This window comes from Polychytrium aggregatum (assembly GCF_025602895.1).
Source record: "Polychytrium aggregatum strain JEL109 chromosome Unknown BJ171scaffold_6, whole genome shotgun sequence".
In the NCBI taxonomy this organism is placed as follows: Eukaryota; Fungi; Chytridiomycota; class Chytridiomycetes; order Polychytriales; genus Polychytrium; species Polychytrium aggregatum.
The window spans coordinates 933,975-954,605 of NW_026516208.1; the positions used below are offsets into that span (position 1 = coordinate 933,975).

Consider the following 20,631-nt stretch of genomic DNA (forward strand, 5'->3'; position numbering starts at 1 on the left):
ACACCCCACTTCTCGTCGAACCTCAGATGCTGATACAGCGTTTCCAAAATGAAATGGGACACCCCCGTTTTAACCATGAATACACCTACCCACTCATCGCATTCATGGTCAAACACACCACCATCGATTTCCGCATCGCTGCACTGCGAGCCATGGTTTGCATTCAGTGACCAGATGGACACAAATGGATCACTTGCATGATGTGCTTCTGGCATTGAATCAAGGACACCAATGTGGGCATTTGGTCTGTAGCAAATGGATGAGTGCCACACCAAGTCCCAAGATCACTGGGCCGGCTTCCTTCCTGCAATACATTCGCCATGTGTTCGATGGAGACATGCTGGACAAACAGCTGTACTTGACTGAATCTGCAGTGGCTCGCTGGTCCCCGTCGTGCCCACTCACTCCATGCATCTCCCACACACACAGGGCAATGACTTGACCCACTTGAACAGGTGTGTGATATGATATGACAACGCCGTGTTTGTCCGAATGAGACGATGTGTCCCAATTTCTCTTCACCCCGGTGTAGAGACCCAGAGAAATAACGACGGCCCCGAATCACAGCAGGGCGTCAGATTTGGTTTTGGGTACGCAGTAAGCAAAAAAAAAAAAAAATGCGAGGGCGATCACTTGGGTGCGCTCGTGGGAGTGGGTGTGCTTGGAGTGGATCCGATCTTGACGTGAGTGATGACAAAGTACAGGATAATAGCCAAGATGATTGCGCCAATGACAGCAAACATGATGCGCTTGGACTGAAGAAAAAATAGCAGACACGTGCATCAGCATCGTCGGCAGAGATGAAGCAATGCTTCCCAAAGACGCATGCCACTCGTTCATCGGGACGATATGCCTCGGCGTGGGACGCTGGGCTCACCTTGTTTTCCGAGAGCTTGTTGTCGGCAGCCTTATGGAGCTCCCGAGTTCCGCTTGCGATGTTACTGGACATTGACAATCACAGGACCAACGAAACGTGGTCAGCAAAGTTTTGCGAGGCCACTGTGTCAATGACGACCTCAGCATCAAAATTGTCACTTACTCGATAGTCACTTCGACATGGTCTTCGATCACGTCGATTTGTTTCTGAACAAAGATACACAAGCAATGTCAACGAGCATACGACGACGAATCATGGGTAAATGTGCGCAAAGGCGCGCCACAGGCAAGATCCGAGCCAAAGATGTCTGTTGCCTCACCTGCTGGGAGTTGAGCATCTCCTTAAAGTCATCCTGGAGCGCTGCCAGCTCGGCGATAGCCTGTGCCAACTTGAGGATCTCGGCATGGCGGTCCTTGACTTCCCGCAAGGCAGCGGACTGCTGAGCCATGTGACCAACGAGAAGCTAGATGTTCCCGAGCAAGTGTGTCAGTGAACCAACCCCAGGCAAGCAAAGTGGTGGCCCCTGGACCGTCAGCTCAAAGCCGCAGCACATATAGATACCTCATTCTCAAAGACAGGACTGCCGCTCTCGACTACGGCCTGGATTTGATCAGGAGTTGCGTTCGGCTTGACTGAGGAGTGGAATCTTAGTTGTCACCCTTCAGCAGAGCGCACCGACACGCCTCTTTAATGCAGTCTTGATCCTGGTGAGAAGCGGAGCACACTCACCGATCAGATACTGGCGCTCAAGTCTGGACTTTGTCTGCTGCTGGATATACAGAAGAACCTTGTTGTACTTGGCGGCGACATCCGAGAGCTGGCGAGCCAGATAACGCTCCTCCTGTCGACGCATGGTGACGATTTTGCCGCTCTCCATGTAACCTGTGGCCTGGATCAGGGCTGAGGAAGGTGCGACAGGCTGCATCAGTCGCTACCGCCAAGCATAATCGAAAGGAAGGACGAGGTGGGGGGGGGCGCTCACCCTTGAGGTTGTTGCGGGAGTTCTGAATAAGGATCTTGGTTTCGGCAGACAGGCGATCGATCTCGTTTCCGGTGGCTGATGAGTCCAATGGCCACGAGTTGTATGAGATAAATAGTTGGGCGTAAGAAAATAGGCGGAACACAGATCCCGATATCGGTTTGGCGATGGATGCGCCAGCATGCCCGATCTGTCCAGCTGACTGGGATCAGCAAGGCCCGTTACCTTTCGACCAAGACGAGCTCAGATGCCGGGCGAACAAGTTTTCGATGTTAGAAATGTTGGCTTCGATGTTGGCGATGCGCATACGGAGACCTTGGTGCTGACGCCAGAAGGGAGGGGGATCATTGTTAAAAGTCCAGCAGCGACAAGATCGGTTGCAAATGGACCGGGTATCCAGGGTCTCGCGAAAGCACATACTGCGCTGGAGCGAGGCCAGGACGGGCAGTCTGCGAATCAGGCAGGATGCTTGGGTGCCGTGCACGAACCTCAGACAGGGCAGCATCAGTGGCCGCAGCCCGAGCGTCGCTGGCAAGGAGCGACTCGGACTCGGGCTGAAGGGGGATGTCTTGGAGCTGGAAATGAAGCGCGCAAGCACACGAGCGGTGTCAGCCAAGGTGAGTCGCCTATTCTTATCGGTCTGCAGTTGGAAAGCGGTGCGAGTCGAATAACATGATGGGTTGCAGGGCGCCTGTTGAAACGAGTGAGGCAAGACTGCGAACGAGACCAGGAGGAAGAGCGTACCCCATCGGATTGGAGTCTGTTGCGGGCCATGTTACAGAATGAAGCGGGAAAAGATTCAAAACGCGGTGTGGTGCAGGATTAGCTGGTATCGCAGGCTGGCTGGACCGGCTGGCAAGAACGCTTGGGAGAGACAGGGACTGAGAAGGATGCAGGAAGACCAGGACGGAGACGACGGGCTGGTTTTGAGGCGGGCAGTGTATGGACGGGCGGCATGTCACCGCCACCGCGCGGGATGTCGCACAGCCAAGAAGCGCGGTGACACAAGGGCAAGGGCTGGGGCTGCGCGTGGGAGGCGATGCCCCACGGGATCGCACGTGAGGCTCATCCTTCACTCTCAACCAACACTGCACCCTTGGCCAAGAAGCAACGCCGCTCGCTGATGAAGCACTGAGACACTGGCGGGAGTCGGTGTATTCATCACGGATATGGATATGGACAGTGATGGATGGACAGGGGTGTGCCTGCTGGCCTGTCGGCGTCGAGTGCGATTGGCACCGTTACTTGCCCCTGTGAATGCAACAGCCTGGTGTCAGCGACCCTTGTGCTTGACCAATCCACTCGACTGCCATCGCTCTGGTCGCCACCAGACTTACCCGCGAGGACAGGTGCACTGCTGGTCCTTGGGGACATCCTTCATGACCGAGTCGACATGCTTGCCGCTGCCGTGTTGCGGGGATGCGAGCGGAATGAGAATGGGTTGCAAGCAGCAGACGATGTGGATGAGTGCGAGCGGCAGCCAGTGCGATCGCATCGGATGCTGCTCGGCTGTTCCAGACATCAACGGTGCAGCTGGCCCAGACAACCAAGACATTAAAGCACATGGATGCTCCTACCAGCCGCCCCAGGTCGTCTTGCCACACTTGTCGCACTTGACGGGATAGCACATGGTATTGAACGTGAGGGAGAACGAGGGAATCGGTGGAATCGTGGTGGTTGAGTTGCGATGTGGACGAGGGGCAAGCGCTGTCTCGCGCTCGTTTTATAGTCACCCTGTGTCAGGCGGCCATCTGTGGCTGGTTGTCCAAACAGATCGCTGATTGCGCTGGCAACCAAACAACCAACGACAGTTGTGTGGGGGGCGGCGAACAGGCGACAAATCGTCGACTTGCATCCGAGCAGCAGCCGACTTGCATCCGAGCAGCAGTCGGCTTGCACCCAATGCCCCCGTCAGGCCAGAGTGTTTGGCGGGCTTGATCGGTACTTCAGCCCGGTTTCTCACGCCCGGCTGTCTCCCGCTCGACGGTGTTGTTTGGGGACAAGCCACCTGCTGCGGCCGATAATGTTACTGGCTGATTGTGGGGTCACGATGCATCAATCGCTGAGGATAACGGCGCTGATCGACGGAATGCCGCCAGGCACACTGCGGGCCAGCGATGGAGTGGGTGAGATCGGCATTGTTGCTCCTGGCTGGCTGGGCGTGTGACTCGCCGCTGGCCATCGGCTATTTGCACATCCCACCCACTCCCGTGGCTCTGACAATTGCCAGGGTCTGTTCGGGCGGCGCATCGCTGCTGTCTCGCTCGGCAATGTCGATACCCCATCCCGAGACTGGAATGCCGGGGTGTTGCCGCTCCAGCTTGGCTTGGACTGCCCACCACCGCAATCCATCGTTTGCCATCGCAATCCATGCCCACCACCACGCACCCCAGTTCCACGATCTGTCCTCCCTGCACTTGATGCCGCACACCGAGTGGCAAGCACTTCGCTGCCCTGCCCCGGCCGTCCAACGAACCCGCCAAACGAGGAGGATGTTGCCCGGGCTGATCGGTCGCTCCGCAGGGCGTGGACCCCAACGACTCTCCTGCTCGCCCGCCTGCCTGCTCCGTGATTGAACAGACTCGATTGGCCTGGGCACGCACCCGCCAATACTCCCGGTGCTGGGATGCTGACGTGCATGCCGGACGTTGGTGCACCCTGCCGCGGCGGCCGTCGTCCATATGTCGATGGCTTCCCACATCCGGCGGATCGATCGGCAGCTTGTTCTCGAGCCTCGGGGCCATTGTCGGTCGAGACCCGCAACGCTCTCCCACCCTGTCTGATCCAGTCCACAGATATAAGCCAGACCACACCCATCTCCTCGACATCACCGCACCTTCCCACTGCTCATCGATAGCCACTTCCTCAGACCACCAAAGGCATGGCCGAAGCATTTGTCAAGACCACCGTCGAGAGCCACACCGTTGTGGTGTTTGGCAAGAGTCACTGCCCATACACCCAGAAAGCCAAGAAGCTGCTCGCCGACGCCGGGATCAAGTTCCACCAGGTCGATCTCGACACCATGGGTGAGTGGAGCAGGCCTCTGCCGAGCCTCTGTCGAGCCTGGGCCATTCGTGTGTCGCTGCTGGGTCCGGCGGTGTGCGATATGCCAGCGATGTGCCAGCGATGTGCCAGCGACAGGAGTGCAGAGTGGTGCAGAATCTGATCCTGTTCCACAGATACCGGTGCTGCCATCCAGACCTTCCTCGAGACCAGCACCAATTTGAAGGGCGTGCCCAACGTCTGGGTCAAGGGCAAGCACTTTGGCGACGACGGCGATGTCGAGGAGCAGGTCCAGAAGGACAAGTCGTTCTTTGTGTGAGCCATGGTGGCGACCGACCTTGGCCATCGGCGAACGGCCCGGATATCCGTGGATTCGCTTTGCCATGCTGTGATTCATGGGAGAATGGCGATGCCATGTCCGTGCGAGAGAATGGCCCAACGACATGTCCATATGCCAGTACGACAACACGATGGCATATTCACATTGCACAATGACATGTTCGCACGGCCCCATGCTTGTGCTGGTGTGAAGTGCCTGATACGAGCCGCTCCGAGGCTCAGTCGGCACACTGTTGGTCTCGTTGTGGTCTCACTGTGCTATCTATTTGCGATTGCCACTCAACCACTTCACCACATCAAGCACGGCCATCGCCAAACCAGGACGGGTCTGATCACAGCACCGCCAGTCCCAGAGCAGCGCTCGCTGCATCGAGGCTTGGCTTGACACTCAGGATGTGGCCGGCTTGGATCCACCGGCGACGATGCGTTCGTAGTATGGATCTGAGCAGATCCAGAGAGAATGGCGGAATCGATTCGACATGGTGTCGATGGTCGTTGCGATGATGAGATGATGAGATGATGAGATGATGAGATGATGAGATGATGAGATGACGATGGCAACTGACGGCACTGGCAATGCAGATCGAGAATCCATCGGCACTCACCAATCTTCACCATGGGCTTGATATCAACCATGGCCGACACACCGGCGACACCCATCACACCCGCCAGGGCCAGCAGCTGAGCCGTCATGCGTGCGTTGATGACCTTCTGGGCGTGGGTGATGTCGGTGCGTCGGAAGTTGTAGCCGAGAGCAACGGCCATCGAAGTAGCCCAGAGACCGGCTGTCGACGACAAGTAAAGCGATGAGCAAGCAGCCAGCGACAGGATCGATACAGGACCGATACAGGACTGACACAGGACTGATACAGAGCACCGCTGCAGTCCAGGCAGCGGCGGCAGCCACTCACCGACAGCGCTGTAGCGAAAGCGGACAAACGCATTCTTCCAGCCCTCGGCCGTGGTAAAGTTGATCTGGCCCTGGGAAGCATCGGTCTCGACCTCGCTTTCACGAACAACAGAGAACTGCTGGGCAAACTCGCGATCGATCTTCATGGCCACAATGTCGCTGGCCGTGAAGAAACCAATGATGGTGGAGCCCAGGATGACGGATACCTGATCAAAGCTCCTGGATCAGTTGCATGCAGGCAAACATGTCCATCGAGTCGCTGGACACGGCCGCCAGCGAAGCCACCTGGTGCTTGCTGAGATCACAGCCAGAGCAGGTTTGGATTGCCAGGGTGCGGGCCCGACCACCCAACACAACCCACCTTGATGGGCAGCGTGAGACGCTGGTAGAAGGGCCAGCGCTTCTGAGCGACGGCAGAGAGCCCCAGGGCGGCCACCGTTGTTGCGGCTCCGTACGGAATACTCTCACGGATCACTCGCCAGTTCATCTCGTTCTTGTTGCGGAAGCGCATTTGCTTTGCTGTTCCGCCGACGATTTCCTCGTTGGCATTCTCGGTGGGAGGAAGAGAGGACATGGCGGTATCGGGAGGATATGAGCGAGGGGAGTTGCAGACGGTGGATGGCTATGGATGATGAGTGGCTGCAGACGACGGATGGCTGTGGTTGCAGGTTGGTGCAGTTGGACAAGGGTCACAAGTGTCGGCAGAAACAGGGGTCGGGAGGAGGGCAGTTGCAGACAACGGGGGTATGGATCAAAGGGGATATCTTGCGATGGTGGGAAGACGCTGGCAGAGTGCGGCTATATGTATGCGGGCAGTCGCAACTGCTGGCAGAGGAAGCATCGGATGAGGCTGGTTGATGGCGATGCCCAAACAGAGCACACAAGTCTGCAAGTCTGTCTGCATATCGACGGAGCCACACTTGCATATCGACGGAGCCACACTTGCATATCGACTGGATCACACACCAGCACACCAACACTTGCACCCGCCCGCATGTTGACAACGGAACATCGGCGCATTCGAGGCTGGAATGCCGACCTGTTCTGATCTGGACCAGTCGGGCGACGAAAGCAAGAGCCTCTGTCGACAAACCAGCCACCGCCCGCAGCCGCAGCTTCCCAACACAGCACATTGTTTGGCGGTCCGCAAGAGGCATCCGAACGGCCTTCTTGCTCGACCTGTGACGGTGCAGGCGAAGGCGGGCAGACATCGGATGATTGCTTGGACTCGAGCCCGCCAACTCAGTCTTGCGCTGTCGGTGAGGGGTGTTACTTCCTGGACTGCGTGGGAATCGTGATCTGCCAGCCATCCACTCACCTTCTTCCAACCCGTCCGGGCCAACACTGGCTGGCGATTGATGATCGGCAGGCGAAATGACAGGCACGCCGGGGGCCGGTGGTCTCGTCGACGAGGCACGCAGCGCCGGCATTGTGATCGTCGATGGACCGGCCGGGCGAGATTGGGCTGGGAGACATCGGCTCATCGCTCATCCCACTCGAGGGATTGTGATTTGAATTGCCCCGGCGTTATGCTGCTGATGCATCGACATTGATCCTGCGTCGGCATCGGTTCCCCAAGCCAATCCCGCACTGCTGGGGACCCAGCGACATATGCGCTGCACTCAGACCGACCATTGTCCGCCTCCGCCGATCATCCACTGCCAGCGACCCGCCTCGGTTTGATAAAGCGGCCGTCCACTGCGGCCCGCTCCTCGCAGACATCGATCCATCCTGCCCAGGACCACCACCGCCATGGCCAACGAGACAAGATACGACGTGATCGTCATTGGCTCTGGCGCAGCCTCCAAGATCACTCGGCCGGCTGCGTCCAAGGGCTTCAAGGTCGCCATCATCGAGCGCGGCCCACTCGGCGGCACATGCCTGAACCGAGGATGCATTCCCTCCAAGATGGCAAGTTGGCCGGCGGGGAGTGGAGTGCGATGGTGGCGATGGGGGCGATGGGGGCGATGGGGGCGATGGGGGCGATGGGGGCGATGGGTCAGAGGTCGATATCACACCCGGTGCAATGGTGGTTGATGGCCCGCACCCAGTGAGATGCCAGTGTCTGTCGGGTTGTCTGTCGCTGTGCTGATCAGCCCTCGCCCGTCCTTCGCCCGACTCTCCTTGCCTCTCCACCCAGCTCATCCACCCGGCCGACGTTGTCTCTGAGATCCGGGGAGCGGCAAAGTTCAACATTCATGTGCCGTGCGTGGAGCAGCTCACCGTCGACAAGGCAAAGCTTGTTACCCGAGTGTGCGAGTCGATCGATGCAGACTCGGCTTCGATTGTGCCGCTGCTCGAGAACCACCCAGGCGTGACGCTCTACCGGGGCGATGCGACGTTTGTGGGTCCGAAGAAGGTCCAGGTCAACGGCAAGATCCTGGTGGGCGACAAGATCTTTGTCGTGGCCGGATGCAAGGGTATGTCTGGAGCGATGCACAGAGCACAGAGGCAGCTGGAGTGGGCAGTGTGCGGCGGGACATTCCAGAGCGGATATCAACGGCGACGACGGCAATGGTCCTGGCTTCGTGGGTCTGCCGTCAGGATGCTGGTTCTCTCGTGGCCCAGGCAGCATGGCGCCCCAGATGTGGCCACGTTGTTCAATGTCAAACCCGATGCGACGGGCACTAGCCCTGGCACCTCCCCTGGCACTTCCCCTGGCACTTCCCCTGGCTGACCATGCACCCGCTCTGCCAGCAAGCATCCCCGACCTCCCCGGACTGCAGGGCACTCCGTACATCACGTATGCCGAGGCCCTCCGCGACAAGACCGCCCCAAAGACCCTGCTCGTCATCGGCGGCGGCTATATCGCCATGGAGCTGGGATACTACTATTCGCGCACCGGCAGCACCGTCGACTTTCTGGTCCGCAGCCGCATGCTCAACGCCGAGGACGAGGAGGTCCGCGACCACTTTGAGAAGCTCTTCGAGGCCGAGCACCCGGGCCGCATCCACTTTGGCGAGGTCCCCACCAAGGTGTCGTACTCGCCCGGGCAGAAGCTCTTCACCGTCGAGACCAAGCACAAGACCACCGGCGCCGTCCAGACCCGCACGGCCGAGTCGCTGTTTGTCGCCACGGGTGGTTCCCTGCACCGACACCCTCAATCTGGCAGCAACCGGGGTCAAGGTCGACAAGCGGGGCTTTATCGTCGTCGACAACGCCTTCCGCACCTCGCAGGAGGGCATCTATGCCTTTGGCGACATCATCGGCCGCCACCTCTTCCGCCACACAGCCAACTACGAGGGCGAGTGGGTCTTCAACAGCGTCTTTGTGGATCAGTCCCTGGCTGCCAAGGGCATCGACTATCCGCCCGTTCCGCACGCCGTCTTCACCCATCCACAGGTGGGCGGCGTCGGGCTCACGACCGAGAAGGCCATCGAGCGCTTTGGCGGCGCCGACAAGATCGTCGTCGGCCGCTGCGACTACGAGGACGTTGCTATGGGCCAGGCACTGCTGGCCGAGGAGGGCACGTTCCTCAAGCTGATCTTTGAGAAGGCCAGCCGCAAGCTGGTCGGGGCCCACGGCGTCGGCCACGAGATCTCGACCATGATCCACATGTGCATCGCCTATTGCAAGATGGGGGCGACGCTGGAGGACATGCTCGACACCATCTACATCCATCCGGCGCTGCCCGAGATTGTGAGGAATGCGGCCCGGGATGCCAAGGAGGCCTTTGACGGCTGAACCCAGGCGATCAGGTCCGGCTGATCGGGCCACGGCTCTCCAGAGAGCATGAATCGCCTTCGCAGCTCTCGCATCTGAGAAGGGAAGACAGGTTGTCGAACTGGACGGGGCTGAATATGTCGCTGAATCGGACGGCGTTGAATATACTGTCGATACAATACATTGCCAGAAGGGGACTCTGATGCTCCCTTGCAATCGATGTCGTTTCTGTGTGGTGCTTTGAGGTGGTCGCTGTCCACGAACGTGAATCGGCTCGTTTGCATTCATATCCACCATCGATATCCACCATATCCACCGTATACACCATCGATATCCACCATCGATATCCATCATCCATCTCGGGCGTATCGCCTCAATCCTGCGCTTGAGTGGACATCGCTCCGCCGTTGTCGCAATGATCCCGAGCCCGTTTGTGCTGACAATCGCCGTGACGGCGTCCCAACCATGCGGAAAATCCCACACCCACCCTCCCTGCCAGACCATCTCCGATCTGGCTGAGCAATCGCCCACCAGGCCATGTGCCCGGCTCGCATGACCCTGAGCCACCATGAATTAGGTTCCCAGCTGCCAATCAGTCAGGCGTGCTGCTCTGCCATCCCCGACCACTTTCTCGTCTGCTCTTCACCATGTGCTCCCATCGTGCTGTCGCCCCAACTGCTGCCATGCCTCCCGGTGGCCGGTGTCCGATCTGGCCACTTGCCCTCCCTCCGTCAGTCCAAAGGATCTCTGGCGCCCGCAGATTTTCCGGCTCGACAAACCTTCCCGCCCACCACCCGGTCTGTCTCCGCAATATCCCGCCCTCGGGTCGTGTATATAATCCAGCGGCGGGGCAATTCCCATTTGGTTTGCAGCGACGCCGCCCGTATCCAGCCTCATCTCCTTCCTTCCATACCTCCTCTGGCACCACTCGTCCCTTTGCTCCTTCGCTGATTTCAATCTCATTCCGCGCTGTCGCCATGAACAACAGCTCCCTCGACCCCGCTTACACCAGCCTCGGCTTCACCCTGGCCAACTCAAAGTACAGCTGTGTCCGCGAGTTCTACGTCGTCCACTTCTTCTTCGCCATGGCGATGGGCGTGCTCGGCGTCGTCTGCTTCGTGACACGGCTGATTCCTCGGCTCAGATACTTCCATGCCCCGGTGGGAAGAGCGTACATCATCTCGCTCCTTGGGGCCACGGCCTCCTCACTGCTGATCCACAACGAGGGCATGCCTCTCGGCGTGCTGATTTCGTTTTGCTGGGTCCTCGGCGGCACCGTCGTCGGCTGGCTCGCCATCGTGCTCCATCGGGACATTCTCCACAACCGGGCCCTCAACGAGCTCGACCGCTCAAAGGCCGAGCTGCTCGGGCCGTCGTCCGAGAGCACCAAGGCCCAGCTCCAGCGCATCATGCGATCCATCGCCGAACGCAAGACCGCCCTGCAGCGCATGCTCTCGTGGAAGGCCCTCCACGGCATCCTGATGCTCGTTTCCTGGGTGAATATCATCGGCCGTATCGGCGTTACCTTTGCGACCTTCCCGAAGCTCTCGTATCCCGAGTTTGAGTGCTACACGTATCCGGCATACAAGCCCGTCAACTCGTCCTGGTACCAGTACACCCCCGGCTCGCCCATTCAGTTTCTGCCATCCGCGGACCCTCTCTACTCCCGCCTGCCATGGGCCTATTCCGAAGGCCGTTTCGGCACCATCCTCCTGGTTGGGCCCTCCCTGGCTGGCTTTGTTCTGGGTCTCGTTTACTCGTACCTCTCCCGTCGCTTCGGCGGCTCTCCCAAGCTCCAGGCCGTTCCAGAAAGCGATGCCGGATCTCTGTGAACCTGCGCTGATCATCACTGTCGTGATACGGTGCTCCAATCTTGACGTTGTCTCAGCCGAGGACTCCCTTGACTTTGACCACAGCTCGTCCGCTTGTCACATCCTCCTCCAGTTCTGCAGGTTTTTTGTAAATACAATCTATTCGGTCCCAATAATGCGGCCGCAAGTACCTTGATATCTCGCGATGCTGCCCAGCATCCGTCGGCACCACAGCAGTGCAGGCTTCCTATGCTCTCGACTCGGATCTCGCATCGATGGGGTTGTATAGCAAGATCAGTATTATCGACACAAATGCCGTTGACGCTCAACCGCAGCTCCGTCGACAGTCAAGCTGCCTTGACGGCTGCACACAGAGTGTCCGCGCTGAGTGCTCGGTAGTCGCCGAAACTGCGTTGGCCATACGGACTGATGATACCGCCAAGGTGAGGGGAATAGCTTTGCAATGGGTGCAAACGATGCCGTCTGCGATAGTTATCGTGGCGCCGATCAATCCAATCTGGGCCGCAGCCGAAGCATGAGTGTCCAAGCTTCTTACTCCCAGTCGCCCCAGTCCTCCTCGGCATCGGCAGCCTGTGGTGCCCCAACCGTTCCCTCCATCTCTTTGACAAACTTGAGCGACTCTGTCACGATCTCGAAGCTTTCCTTGTCCGAGTTTTGTTCGGGCGATGATGCCGATGCTCGGGCACTCTCGGCCGAAGGTGGCACTATCGCTGCGGGGTGATCTGCCGAGACCAACTCGACTTGCTGCACTTGCACCTTGGTGATCGGAACTTGTGCCTCGGCGTGTTCGGTCGGGACTGCGGTGAGGACCACTTCCTCTTCTTCCTCTTCCTCATCTTCATCCGAATCCCACTTGAAGTCTTCTTCGCCAGCCTCGACATCTGGTTGTCCGGTCGGACGATGGTGTTAGCGAGTGCGCTGGCTGGAGTCGAGCGAGCTCACCGGTACGTCGTCCATAACATTACAGGTGCATCTTAGCCCCCGCCAGTTGCGTGTTGCGTGTTGCCATCAGAAGCCATGTCCAGACGGATATGCAACTTACCACTCATCAGTCGGCGCCGTGTCTCTTCCTCCCGCTCTAGCTCGGCTATCTTCCAGAAGTATCTCAGCCAAAAGTCATCATACGAAACCTTGGTCGGGACTGTGCAAAGAGATTCAATGGTGTCCATTAGCGCTCACTACAAGCGATCGAGGTTATGCGGCCGCCGCAGCCATATGAAGGCCTGCCCGTCCACCTGCATGCCGATTTCAATCACATCTCGTTGCTCCCTCCAGCACATCGCTATCAGCCAGATCGAAATATACGGGTAGTAGCCGTACCAATTTCATCCATCAACTGTTTCTGACCCGGGTCCTGGCTCAGGCTTATCGATATTGCCTCAGCCTGAGCCGCAAGATCGAACGACTGCTGGAACTTGCCGAACCTTTCGGCAACATCGCGCTCGAACGGCGATCCCGTCGAGATCGGCTCGTGCGGATTTGTGATGTACGTTTGCGGATCCCGCCGCAGCGACGACAGCTGGGCAGCCTTGCGGTTGTAGGCAACCACATTCTTGTGCTTGTTTTGGGAGCTCGATGCCTTTTTTTTGAGCCGGGGCGGGTTCTTGAGCAAGGTCGTGATGCTGCTCCCAAGCTTGCCCACCAGATCCTCGGCCTTGTGCAGCCCTTCCCCAGCCAAAGCCTCGATTTGCTCGATGCGCTCCTCGAGATGCATCTCATCGAGTTTGCGATCGATGTAGGTCTCAAACTCGGGCTTGTTTTTGAACCGCGGGATCAGCAATCCCGTCGAGACGTCATAGTCGTCAAACTCTGGCTGCTCCTCCTGCTGGGCTTGCTGCTGCTGTTGGTCGTCTGCCGATGCCGCGCCCTCGGGTGCTGCGGCGCGGTCCTGGCTCATCAGCTTGCTGGGCAGGGCACCCAGTTGGTTCTCGAGTGCCTCGAGTTGCGTGTCGAGGGCGTTGACCGTCTTGGCGGCCGCCGAGAGTGTGTTTTGGGCGAGCTTGGAGGCGGTTTGGGCCAGAACCGACGACTCTGCCTGCACCACATTCGCAAACTCAGCAAGGTCGCTGCATAACCACGGAAGTATGAAACCGAGCCGCGGGTGGACAGAAGGCAAAGAGTTTGATCAGGGTGGTGCTGCAGCTTCAGAGTCGGCAAAGGGTCTGTGCTCCAGAGCCTGGCTGCTGGAACTTGCCAATAGCGACATGCACCGCAAGGCAGAGTCGCGCAGAGCCAGCATGGGCCTCGACTCGGAGGGGCATCCACATCGGACCAAGCTCGGAAATGAGGAGCGTTGCAGAACCGTACCGTTTATATACGCTCACAACCGACTCGGACTGAAAAAATAAGGCAGTGGCGGCACGGTAAGTTGGTGGAAGCGCAAAATGGTACTCTGGTATTGCATCGAGCTGTCCATGAACGACATGGGGCCGTTGGGTCGTAGCAAGCAAGGGATCCGAACCTGCTTCTTGACCGTCTCCATGATGCTGCCCCACGAGCTCGCCAGACCACCAAAGCCGGACCAGCCTTGAGACTTGGGCTGGAGTTGCTTGGGAGGCTCGGCGGACTGTGCGGTGGGCTCGGGGGAGGGTTGTGCACTTGAGGGCTGCAGGACCGGGGGAGGCAGGGCAGGAGAGAGCGAGACCGATACGTGGACATCTTCGGCTTCGGCATCAATTTGGGCGACACTGCTGGGCTCGGCGGCCAGGCTGGACTGGTCTGCGGCGGCCTTGAGCTCGGCTGCGGTCGGCAGGGTCTTTGGCGAGCTATCACCCATCTGTTGCTTGCGGCTGGTCGTGGTGGTCGTGGTGGTCGTGGTGGTCGTGGTGGTCGAGGACTGGTTGATGGCGGCAGATCGATGAAAGCCAGGGCGGGGTCGGGCGCGAACAGGCAAGGGCAAGGGCAAGGGCAAGGGCTGCACACCCTGGAGCCAAAACGGGCAAGGCAGCCACGTGATGCATTCATGTTGGATTCAAGTTGGATTCAAGTTGGATTCATGGTGGATTCATGTTGGATTCATGGTGGATTCATGTTGGATTCATGGTGGATTCATGGTGCTCATGCTGCATAGATGCTGGAGTATTGTGATATATTACTGCGCTGTGTTTCGTGCGCACCCGCTCCCCGACAGTACCCTCCCCAGCCGTCCCCAGACCGGCTCTGGGCCAGTCCCTTCGGCGGAGGCAGCCCCGCCAGCAGGGTCTGCTGGAAAGGCGCAAGGGTCTAGACAGACCATGTCCAGGACGCCCGGCGATATCCACAGCGGCCGGGATGCATGCCGTCCTCGCTAGTCTGCCTCAGCTGCATACGATCGTTTTGTCGGCTGTCTGCTTCCTCATATCCCGTTCCTGGCCATCCTCTATCCACCACGTCTGCCCACAATCATCCGGTCGTCTCACTTGTCCAGCCTCGATCGTAGGCCAGCGCGGCTCCTCTCTAACCATCAAGCCACACCCTGATCAAGCTTCCCGATCCCGCTGCTGGATACCCCAAAACAAAGCTATCCGGCACAGTTGGATCGACTGGCAGCACCATCCATCCAAGACATTTGGCGCTTTCGTCACCTTGGATTCTGCGGCATACTTCACACAATCCGATTCGCCTCCCGAGAAGATAAACTGCCCCACTGTCATTTGCACGCTGTCCATATCGCAACGATGGGCACTGACTCAGCATCGCTCTCCAGACCACTCTCTCTTTGCCGGCTGTTGCTGGTGCTGCTGTCCTTGCTGGTCTGCAACTCGCTCGCTCTCTGCCACAACTCAGCCGGATCGCATCTGGCCGGCGTTGCCGATGCCAACCCCCTGATCAAGCGCGAAGTGGTCCAGGACGGCAACATCACTACCATCATCGTCACTGTCTTTGTGTACGTTGATCAAAGAGGTCATCCCGTCGATCAGCATGGGAATCCTATCGCCACCTGGGCCCAGCCCGATGTCGACCATGGCCCCTCGCCGCTGGTGCTTCTGCAGGCCGTCGACTTGCCCTCGGGCAGCTCATCGGCGGCCCCGGCCCAGTCTACCGAGTGCCCGGTTGTCACCATCACCGTGACCGTCACAAAAACGTACTGCCCCGATCTGTCCAGCGCCGAGCTGTCGACCACATGTGAGTTCCTTTCATCGGGTCTGCCGCTGCCATGATGATCTTGCGCTCGTTCCGAGGCTCTTCTCGAGTCCCGATCATGCCTTTTGCGGCTGCGTCTTAGGCCTGGCTCCCTCAGTCAGTCACTGATACCTTGATTTTATCCTCGTCGTCTCAGCTTGGTGGAGTATTCCGGCCTCGACAACAGCAGCGATCTCGACAACTGAGCCCTCAACAGCGACAACTGCGATCGCCACAAGCATCGTCCCGACCCTGCCCTCACCAACGACGACCACAAGCACTGAAGCTCGCACTACGGTTACTCCCTCTGTGACATCCACAGTTTCGTCGGCGCTCTCGTCTCTGGTGATCACCACAACCGTGCCAGTTATATCGAGTGCATCCTCATCCACACTCCCTATATCGGTGCCGTCCACAAGCGCAAATACCGCCTCTGCTACAACCGTCACGGCATCGACCACTCTAGCCACGACATCGGTTCCTACCACCATTACCATTGTGACAGTACCGGTCTCCACTGGCTCCATCGCAACTACGGCTCTTTCGATTTCCACATCCAGTCCGGCCCCCACCACCATCGTGACCGCCGCTTCCGCCACAACTACCACCAGCGCCATCATGGCCACCACTGCCTCGGCATCGAGCACGACCGTGTCCACTAGCGAGCCAGCAAGCATGTCGACTACTTCGGCGATGCCAACAACCTCCACGGAGACCACTGCCGAGTCGTCTTCGGAATTCAGTATCGAGTCCACTTTGATGACCACCACAACGGCCACTACACCCGAGCCCGTGACGACACCCACCACAGCGTCGTGGTTGACAACAGCCCCGACACCCTGGACTATATCCACCACCGTCAGTGCCTCGGTAGTGACCCAGCCATCGTCCGAAATCACACAGCCAAGCTTCTCGACTACCACTACAGCAGCACCCTTCACTAGCACTTCCTCGACACCTGCCGCTACTTCGATTCTTTCGGTTACATCTGGAACCATGCTGACGTCAAACAACTCGCCACCAACCAGCACCATACCCACCATACCCACCATACCCACCATACCCACCGTATCCACAACCGGCCCAGCACCGACCACCGTGGCCACATCTCCAGCATCTATGACTGTGGTCATCACAGCATCGACTTCCACAGCCAGCGTATCCACAGTCCCAATGACAATGTCAGCGACAACGACATTGTCCATAACGACGACGACGATCATCGAAACCAGCACGACGAGTGCAACAACCACCGGCATTAGCATCACTGTACCTACAACTGAGCCAGCTATCAGCTCCTCAGTCTCGTGGCTCACCTCGACCGTTCCTGCCACACATTCGTCGCCATCCCAGCCCCAAACCCTGTCCGTCTCGGCCTCGGTATTCACCGGAACCGTGGTATCATCAGGCACAACTGCCGTCTCCGTATCGTTGCTGACATCCACGAACACAGCCCCATCGACGCAGTTATCGGCTAGCACGAGCATCCCGGGCTCGTCTTTTGTCACAGTCACAACAGGTCTATCGACTTCAGTCGCAGCTGAAACCACCACACAGACCCAATCTGTGACAACAACGTCAATCATACCGACTTTATCAACTTCCGTATCGATACCATCAGCCACTACAACAGCAATGTTACCCCCCACATCGATAACATCAACCACGACACCAGCGATGTCAATCACAACCGTCTCGCCGATAACCACATCGTCAACCATCACGACCACCAACTTCGTGACGCCGACCACCACGGCAATTGCAACCACCACAGCAACCTCGTTCCTTTCGTCTTCGACAACATCCCAGGTTGCCACATCGCCTCCTTCAACCACTACATTCACTCAGACACAACCAGGAACACAATCCGCGACAACTCAGCCTTCCGAGACGTGGTTCTCAGGGACAACCACACTTCCAGTGACAACAACACTCGCTCCATCTTCCCGATCGGCCACCTATCCGCCCAGCTGGCCCGCGACAACTGCAGGTTTGTCTCGCACCTTGTTTTCAAAGCCACGAGAGCATGCTCGTTCATGACTCGGATGTGTCGGTGAAACAGCGCCATTTGACATCCTTGCATCCTGACGCTTTCCGATCTGAATGCTCTTCGCTGGCAACGATGACTGACGCAACTCAAATCACTTCATGTGTTCCTATTCGCTCAGCACCGTCGGTGTCGCCGCAGCCAAGCTTTTGTGGAGTTTGCTTGGCCAATAGCCAGTCTGCGCTCTTCCCAGGCTATCCTCTCTACTCTCCTTCGTCCTTGGCAGCCACCGGTATCAATGGCGAGACCTATCGGCTCTTTATGATGGGCGACGGCAACCTGGTGCTCGCCAAGAACGGACTGGTTTACTGGCAGTCCGGAAGCTCTTTGGCAGAGCCATCGCAGTCCTACTTTGCAGCCATCGCGCCGAACGGCAACATCTTTGTCGTTGAATCAGCGACGCAGGCAGCCGTGTGGTCCACATCCATGAGTAACATAGGCTACTCGGCTCCATACTGCGGTCTGCTGCAGACCAACGGCCGCCTCACCATCTACGACTCGCAATGCCGCCAATTCTGGAGTGTCGGTCCGGCCACCACCCCACCATCACCGCCGTCTCCGGGGCCAAGCTGTCCGTCGAGCAGCGGGTCGACTTGCTCCATCTCATTCTCGGTCCGGGACAAAGTTGTTGTCGTTGGGGAACACTTCCGCCACTACACAACCTATCTCTTCCGGCTGCTTGCCCATGTGCCAATCAGCACTGACTGGACCGTGACCGTATCCCCAGACATCGCCGGCATCAATCTCACCGATTATCAGAACTGCCTGGTCCAGTACTCAAACGGTTCGAACATCGACCTGAATACTGCGTCGCATCATCCAACCCCGATCGTCGTCGGCTCCAACATGTCTTGGACGCAGCAAAACGGCTATGTCGTCGGACCCACTGGCCAGACCGCCAGAGTCATCAAGAGCGGCTCAGAAATCCAGTTCAGTATGACCTTTGTCTTCCCGATTGGAGTCGATGCCTTCGAGATGTCCGTCGGCGTCGACTGCAGCGTCGCGGCGGATGCGATCGATATCGACCCGTACAACGGGTATGGCAATGCCAGTTTCTGCGACACGCAGGCCGACGGTATTCTGCCATGGATGTCATGGCCCCTGCTGCAGTAGTTCGCTCGATGCCGACTCCAGAGCGTCTCTGCACTTGCCATGTGCGAGCCCGGGGCAGCTGCACACATGATAACCCTGTCCCTGAAGCACACAATACGATTTGTATTCCCTTTCCCAAGCGATTGCTTTGAATGCTCAAGCCGCTTGTGCTTCCTTGTAGGTGATATATGCAAGTCCTACACACGAAGTCGCAGGCTGGGGTTGCGGCACAACTAATGATTGCTGTCGTGCACGCTGCTCGTCCAACGGGCAGCTCGACTTTGGCAACGGGGGTGCGAGACACGGAGTTGACCCTCACTGAGTTGGAGGCACAATGTGGCATCTGTAATCCAAATCACATAGCATCAGAAACTGGCTTGCGTTGCAGGGCCAACCAACAGGCGGCATCTCAAGCGCACAGTTCTCCAGACTCGGAACATACCCGAGCAGCCCTCGCCCGCTCCAGCGTCGGGGCGTCAGATAGAGCGTCTCCAGAGCACTGTCGCGCCGGATCAGCAGCTCGATCGCGGACTGTTGATTCGAGACAGGTTGTTCAACATCCAGGGAAGTGGTATACATGGGCTGTGTCAGTACAGCCCTCCGATCACCATGCAGCCTGTCTCGCAAACTTGCCAGCCCCGTCAAAGTGCCTCATATCACCGTCCTGCGCTTACATTTTCGTTTGCCGCTACAAACTGTGGGAGTCCTCCGAGGCCAGCCCCCGACTTGGAATCAAGACTGCCGAATCTGGAGGTTCATGCCAGGATCCATCTGCTCGGTCAGCCTCGACGTACGCCAGCCAATATGCACACACCGAGTCGATGGCGGTACGGGAGCCTCACCGGATGACCAGATCGCCTCGTCTGAGTCCTGCCTGGGCAGCGGGCCCATCGGGATCGACAGCATTCACCCGGGCCAGCGGTGCTTGCGCTTGTGCTTGTGCCTGATCCTGCGGCTTCGGTGTGTCGTCACGGTCGCCTGCATCCGCCCGAATTGCATTGCTGGAGGAGGTGGATGCGGCGCTGGATTCCGGGTCCGATCGCTGTTCTGACTTGGCAACAGAGTGCAGAGCATGGAGCGACCGCTCGATCGCTTTGAGCAGGTCCTTGTGGTCGTTTCTCAGACCTGGTGGTGCGATCGGTAGGGACAGTGTCATTGCGCCGTCTCGCAGGATCCATCCAGCAGCAGCCGGGGATGGCCTTTGTCCTCTTGGGACAGGAGTCTGCATATGGGTTATGGCTCTGCGGGAGCATCCGGGTGCATTTGGCGATCTATAGCATCGGGCTCGCTCAGGAACACATCCACAGCTGCGTTCACTCACGGATGATTTGGACACGGGCATGGCGAATGTCGTAGGCCGCCGGGTGTGGAAAGCCATCGGCATCGACGAGGGCATCCTGCATGCCGACTCCGTGCTGAAACCCGGGGCAGACGTTAGAAGCCGCATGGTGGAAATGAGCTCCTCATCGAGCTGAGGGCCGTGCCAGCCTTATCGGAGCGCATCGAGCTTGGCAGTAATCCAAGAGGGCAGTCAGCGCGGCGCACCTGCTTCAAAACCTGCTCAAGCTCTGCCAGCTGATTCTCGATGTCTGTTTTCTGGGCCATGAGCTTCTTGGTCTGATCCATCAGCTCGGACTGTGTTGGAGAGGTCATGGCTCGTGTTGGTGTTGGTGTTGGTGTTGGTGTTGGTGTTGGTGTTGGTGTTGGTGTCCGAGACGGGCTACGAGCTTGATGTCGCTGAAGGAAGCGATTCTGCGGATCTGGAGAGCGGTGTCGAAGGGACGAGGA

At 58.3% G+C, this 20,631-nt stretch overlaps 8 protein-coding genes across 8 annotated transcripts; 4 read left to right on the top strand and 4 right to left on the bottom strand.

Annotated features, from left to right (window-relative positions):
- Window positions 1-463: 463 nt before the first annotated feature.
- On the bottom strand, window positions 464-2,746 carry BJ171DRAFT_492321 (t-SNARE). Its single transcript, XM_053109806.1, has 10 exons — window positions 2,601-2,746; window positions 2,345-2,431; window positions 2,082-2,178; window positions 1,860-1,934; window positions 1,607-1,777; window positions 1,439-1,509; window positions 1,197-1,340; window positions 1,040-1,083; window positions 878-941; window positions 464-755 (listed from the first exon to the last, which is right to left on the bottom strand). Exons 1-10 carry the CDS (start codon window positions 2,628-2,630, stop codon window positions 630-632), a joined length of 909 nt encoding a protein of 302 aa, XP_052970073.1. The 5' UTR covers window positions 2,631-2,746; the 3' UTR covers window positions 464-629.
- A 1,991-nt stretch (window positions 2,747-4,737) lies between these two features.
- Window positions 4,738-5,178, top strand: BJ171DRAFT_578468 (thioredoxin-like protein; the record flags this gene model as incomplete). The annotated part of the gene is made up of 2 exons (XM_053113891.1): window positions 4,738-4,882; window positions 5,036-5,178. 2 exons carry the CDS (start codon window positions 4,738-4,740, stop codon window positions 5,176-5,178), a joined length of 288 nt encoding a protein of 95 aa, XP_052970074.1.
- Window positions 5,179-5,586: 408 nt separating this feature from the next.
- Window positions 5,587-6,682, bottom strand: BJ171DRAFT_472278 (uncharacterized protein; the record flags this gene model as incomplete). Its single annotated transcript, XM_053108648.1, has 4 exons — window positions 5,587-5,639; window positions 5,804-5,983; window positions 6,110-6,314; window positions 6,470-6,682. 4 exons carry the CDS (start codon window positions 6,680-6,682, stop codon window positions 5,587-5,589), a joined length of 651 nt encoding a protein of 216 aa, XP_052970075.1.
- An 804-nt stretch (window positions 6,683-7,486) lies between these two features.
- BJ171DRAFT_492325 (mercuric reductase) lies at window positions 7,487-9,966 on the top strand. The gene is made up of 4 exons (XM_053109807.1): window positions 7,487-8,019; window positions 8,249-8,528; window positions 8,806-9,189; window positions 9,221-9,966. The coding sequence occupies exons 1-4, from the start codon at window positions 7,861-7,863 to the stop codon at window positions 9,790-9,792; spliced, it is 1,395 nt and encodes a 464-aa protein (XP_052970076.1). The 5' UTR covers window positions 7,487-7,860; the 3' UTR covers window positions 9,793-9,966.
- A 682-nt stretch (window positions 9,967-10,648) lies between these two features.
- BJ171DRAFT_492327 (uncharacterized protein) lies at window positions 10,649-11,757 on the top strand. Its single transcript, XM_053109808.1, has one exon. The coding sequence runs from the start codon at window positions 10,749-10,751 to the stop codon at window positions 11,601-11,603; it is 855 nt and encodes a 284-aa protein (XP_052970077.1). The 5' UTR covers window positions 10,649-10,748; the 3' UTR covers window positions 11,604-11,757.
- On the bottom strand, window positions 11,758-14,387 carry BJ171DRAFT_492329 (uncharacterized protein). Its single transcript, XM_053109809.1, has 5 exons — window positions 14,065-14,387; window positions 13,911-13,939; window positions 12,924-13,669; window positions 12,646-12,744; window positions 11,758-12,484 (listed from the first exon to the last, which is right to left on the bottom strand). The coding sequence occupies exons 1-5, from the start codon at window positions 14,377-14,379 to the stop codon at window positions 12,135-12,137; spliced, it is 1,539 nt and encodes a 512-aa protein (XP_052970078.1). The 5' UTR covers window positions 14,380-14,387; the 3' UTR covers window positions 11,758-12,134.
- An 872-nt stretch (window positions 14,388-15,259) lies between these two features.
- BJ171DRAFT_596409 (uncharacterized protein) lies at window positions 15,260-18,864 on the top strand (the record flags this gene model as incomplete). Its single annotated transcript, XM_053114677.1, has 7 exons — window positions 15,260-15,707; window positions 16,027-16,574; window positions 16,733-16,944; window positions 17,058-17,068; window positions 17,262-17,694; window positions 17,873-17,907; window positions 17,978-18,864. The coding sequence occupies 7 exons, from the start codon at window positions 15,260-15,262 to the stop codon at window positions 18,862-18,864; spliced, it is 2,574 nt and encodes an 857-aa protein (XP_052970079.1).
- A 41-nt stretch (window positions 18,865-18,905) lies between these two features.
- On the bottom strand, window positions 18,906-20,525 carry BJ171DRAFT_492330 (uncharacterized protein). Its single transcript, XM_053109810.1, has 6 exons — window positions 20,389-20,525; window positions 20,165-20,258; window positions 19,686-19,968; window positions 19,518-19,590; window positions 19,286-19,374; window positions 18,906-19,186 (listed from the first exon to the last, which is right to left on the bottom strand). The coding sequence occupies exons 1-6, from the start codon at window positions 20,494-20,496 to the stop codon at window positions 19,159-19,161; spliced, it is 675 nt and encodes a 224-aa protein (XP_052970080.1). The 5' UTR covers window positions 20,497-20,525; the 3' UTR covers window positions 18,906-19,158.
- Window positions 20,526-20,631: the final 106 nt, after the last annotated feature.

What these genes read in the sequence shown, in the direction of transcription:
- BJ171DRAFT_492321 (XM_053109806.1), bottom strand. Translation starts at nt 2,630, where the DNA reads ATGGCCCGCAACAGACTCCAATCCGATGGG. An exon ending in CTCCCGCAACAACCTCAAGG is followed by an intron (nt 1,778 to 1,859) that starts GTGAGCGCCCCC and finishes CACCTTCCTCAG; the next exon opens with CCCTGATCCAGGCCACAGGT. An exon ending in TGAGCGCCAGTATCTGATCG is followed by an intron (nt 1,510 to 1,606) that starts GTGAGTGTGCTC and finishes TCCACTCCTCAG; the next exon opens with TCAAGCCGAACGCAACTCCT.
- BJ171DRAFT_492325 (XM_053109807.1), top strand. Translation starts at nt 7,861, where the DNA reads ATGGCCAACGAGACAAGATACGACGTGATCGTCATTGGCTCTGGCGCA. An exon ending in GATGCATTCCCTCCAAGATG is followed by an intron (nt 8,020 to 8,248) that starts GCAAGTTGGCCG and finishes CTCTCCACCCAG; the next exon opens with CTCATCCACCCGGCCGACGT. An exon ending in GCTGTTTGTCGCCACGGGTG is followed by an intron (nt 9,190 to 9,220) that starts GTTCCCTGCACC and finishes TCAATCTGGCAG; the next exon opens with CAACCGGGGTCAAGGTCGAC.
- BJ171DRAFT_492327 (XM_053109808.1), top strand. Translation starts at nt 10,749, where the DNA reads ATGAACAACAGCTCCCTCGACCCCGCTTACACCAGCCTCGGCTTCACC.
- BJ171DRAFT_492329 (XM_053109809.1), bottom strand. Translation starts at nt 14,379, where the DNA reads ATGGGTGATAGCTCGCCAAAGACCCTGCCGACCGCAGCCGAGCTCAAG. An exon ending in ACAGTTGATGGATGAAATTG is followed by an intron (nt 12,745 to 12,923) that starts GTACGGCTACTA and finishes CTCTTTGCACAG; the next exon opens with TCCCGACCAAGGTTTCGTAT. An exon ending in ACGGCGCCGACTGATGAGTG is followed by an intron (nt 12,485 to 12,645) that starts GTAAGTTGCATA and finishes CCGGACAACCAG; the next exon opens with ATGTCGAGGCTGGCGAAGAA.
- BJ171DRAFT_492330 (XM_053109810.1), bottom strand. Translation starts at nt 20,496, where the DNA reads ATGACCTCTCCAACACAGTCCGAGCTGATGGATCAGACCAAGAAGCTC. An exon ending in CGAGGCGATCTGGTCATCCG is followed by an intron (nt 19,591 to 19,685) that starts GTGAGGCTCCCG and finishes ATGAACCTCCAG; the next exon opens with ATTCGGCAGTCTTGATTCCA. An exon ending in AGCGGGCGAGGGCTGCTCGG is followed by an intron (nt 19,187 to 19,285) that starts GTATGTTCCGAG and finishes TTTGGATTACAG; the next exon opens with ATGCCACATTGTGCCTCCAA.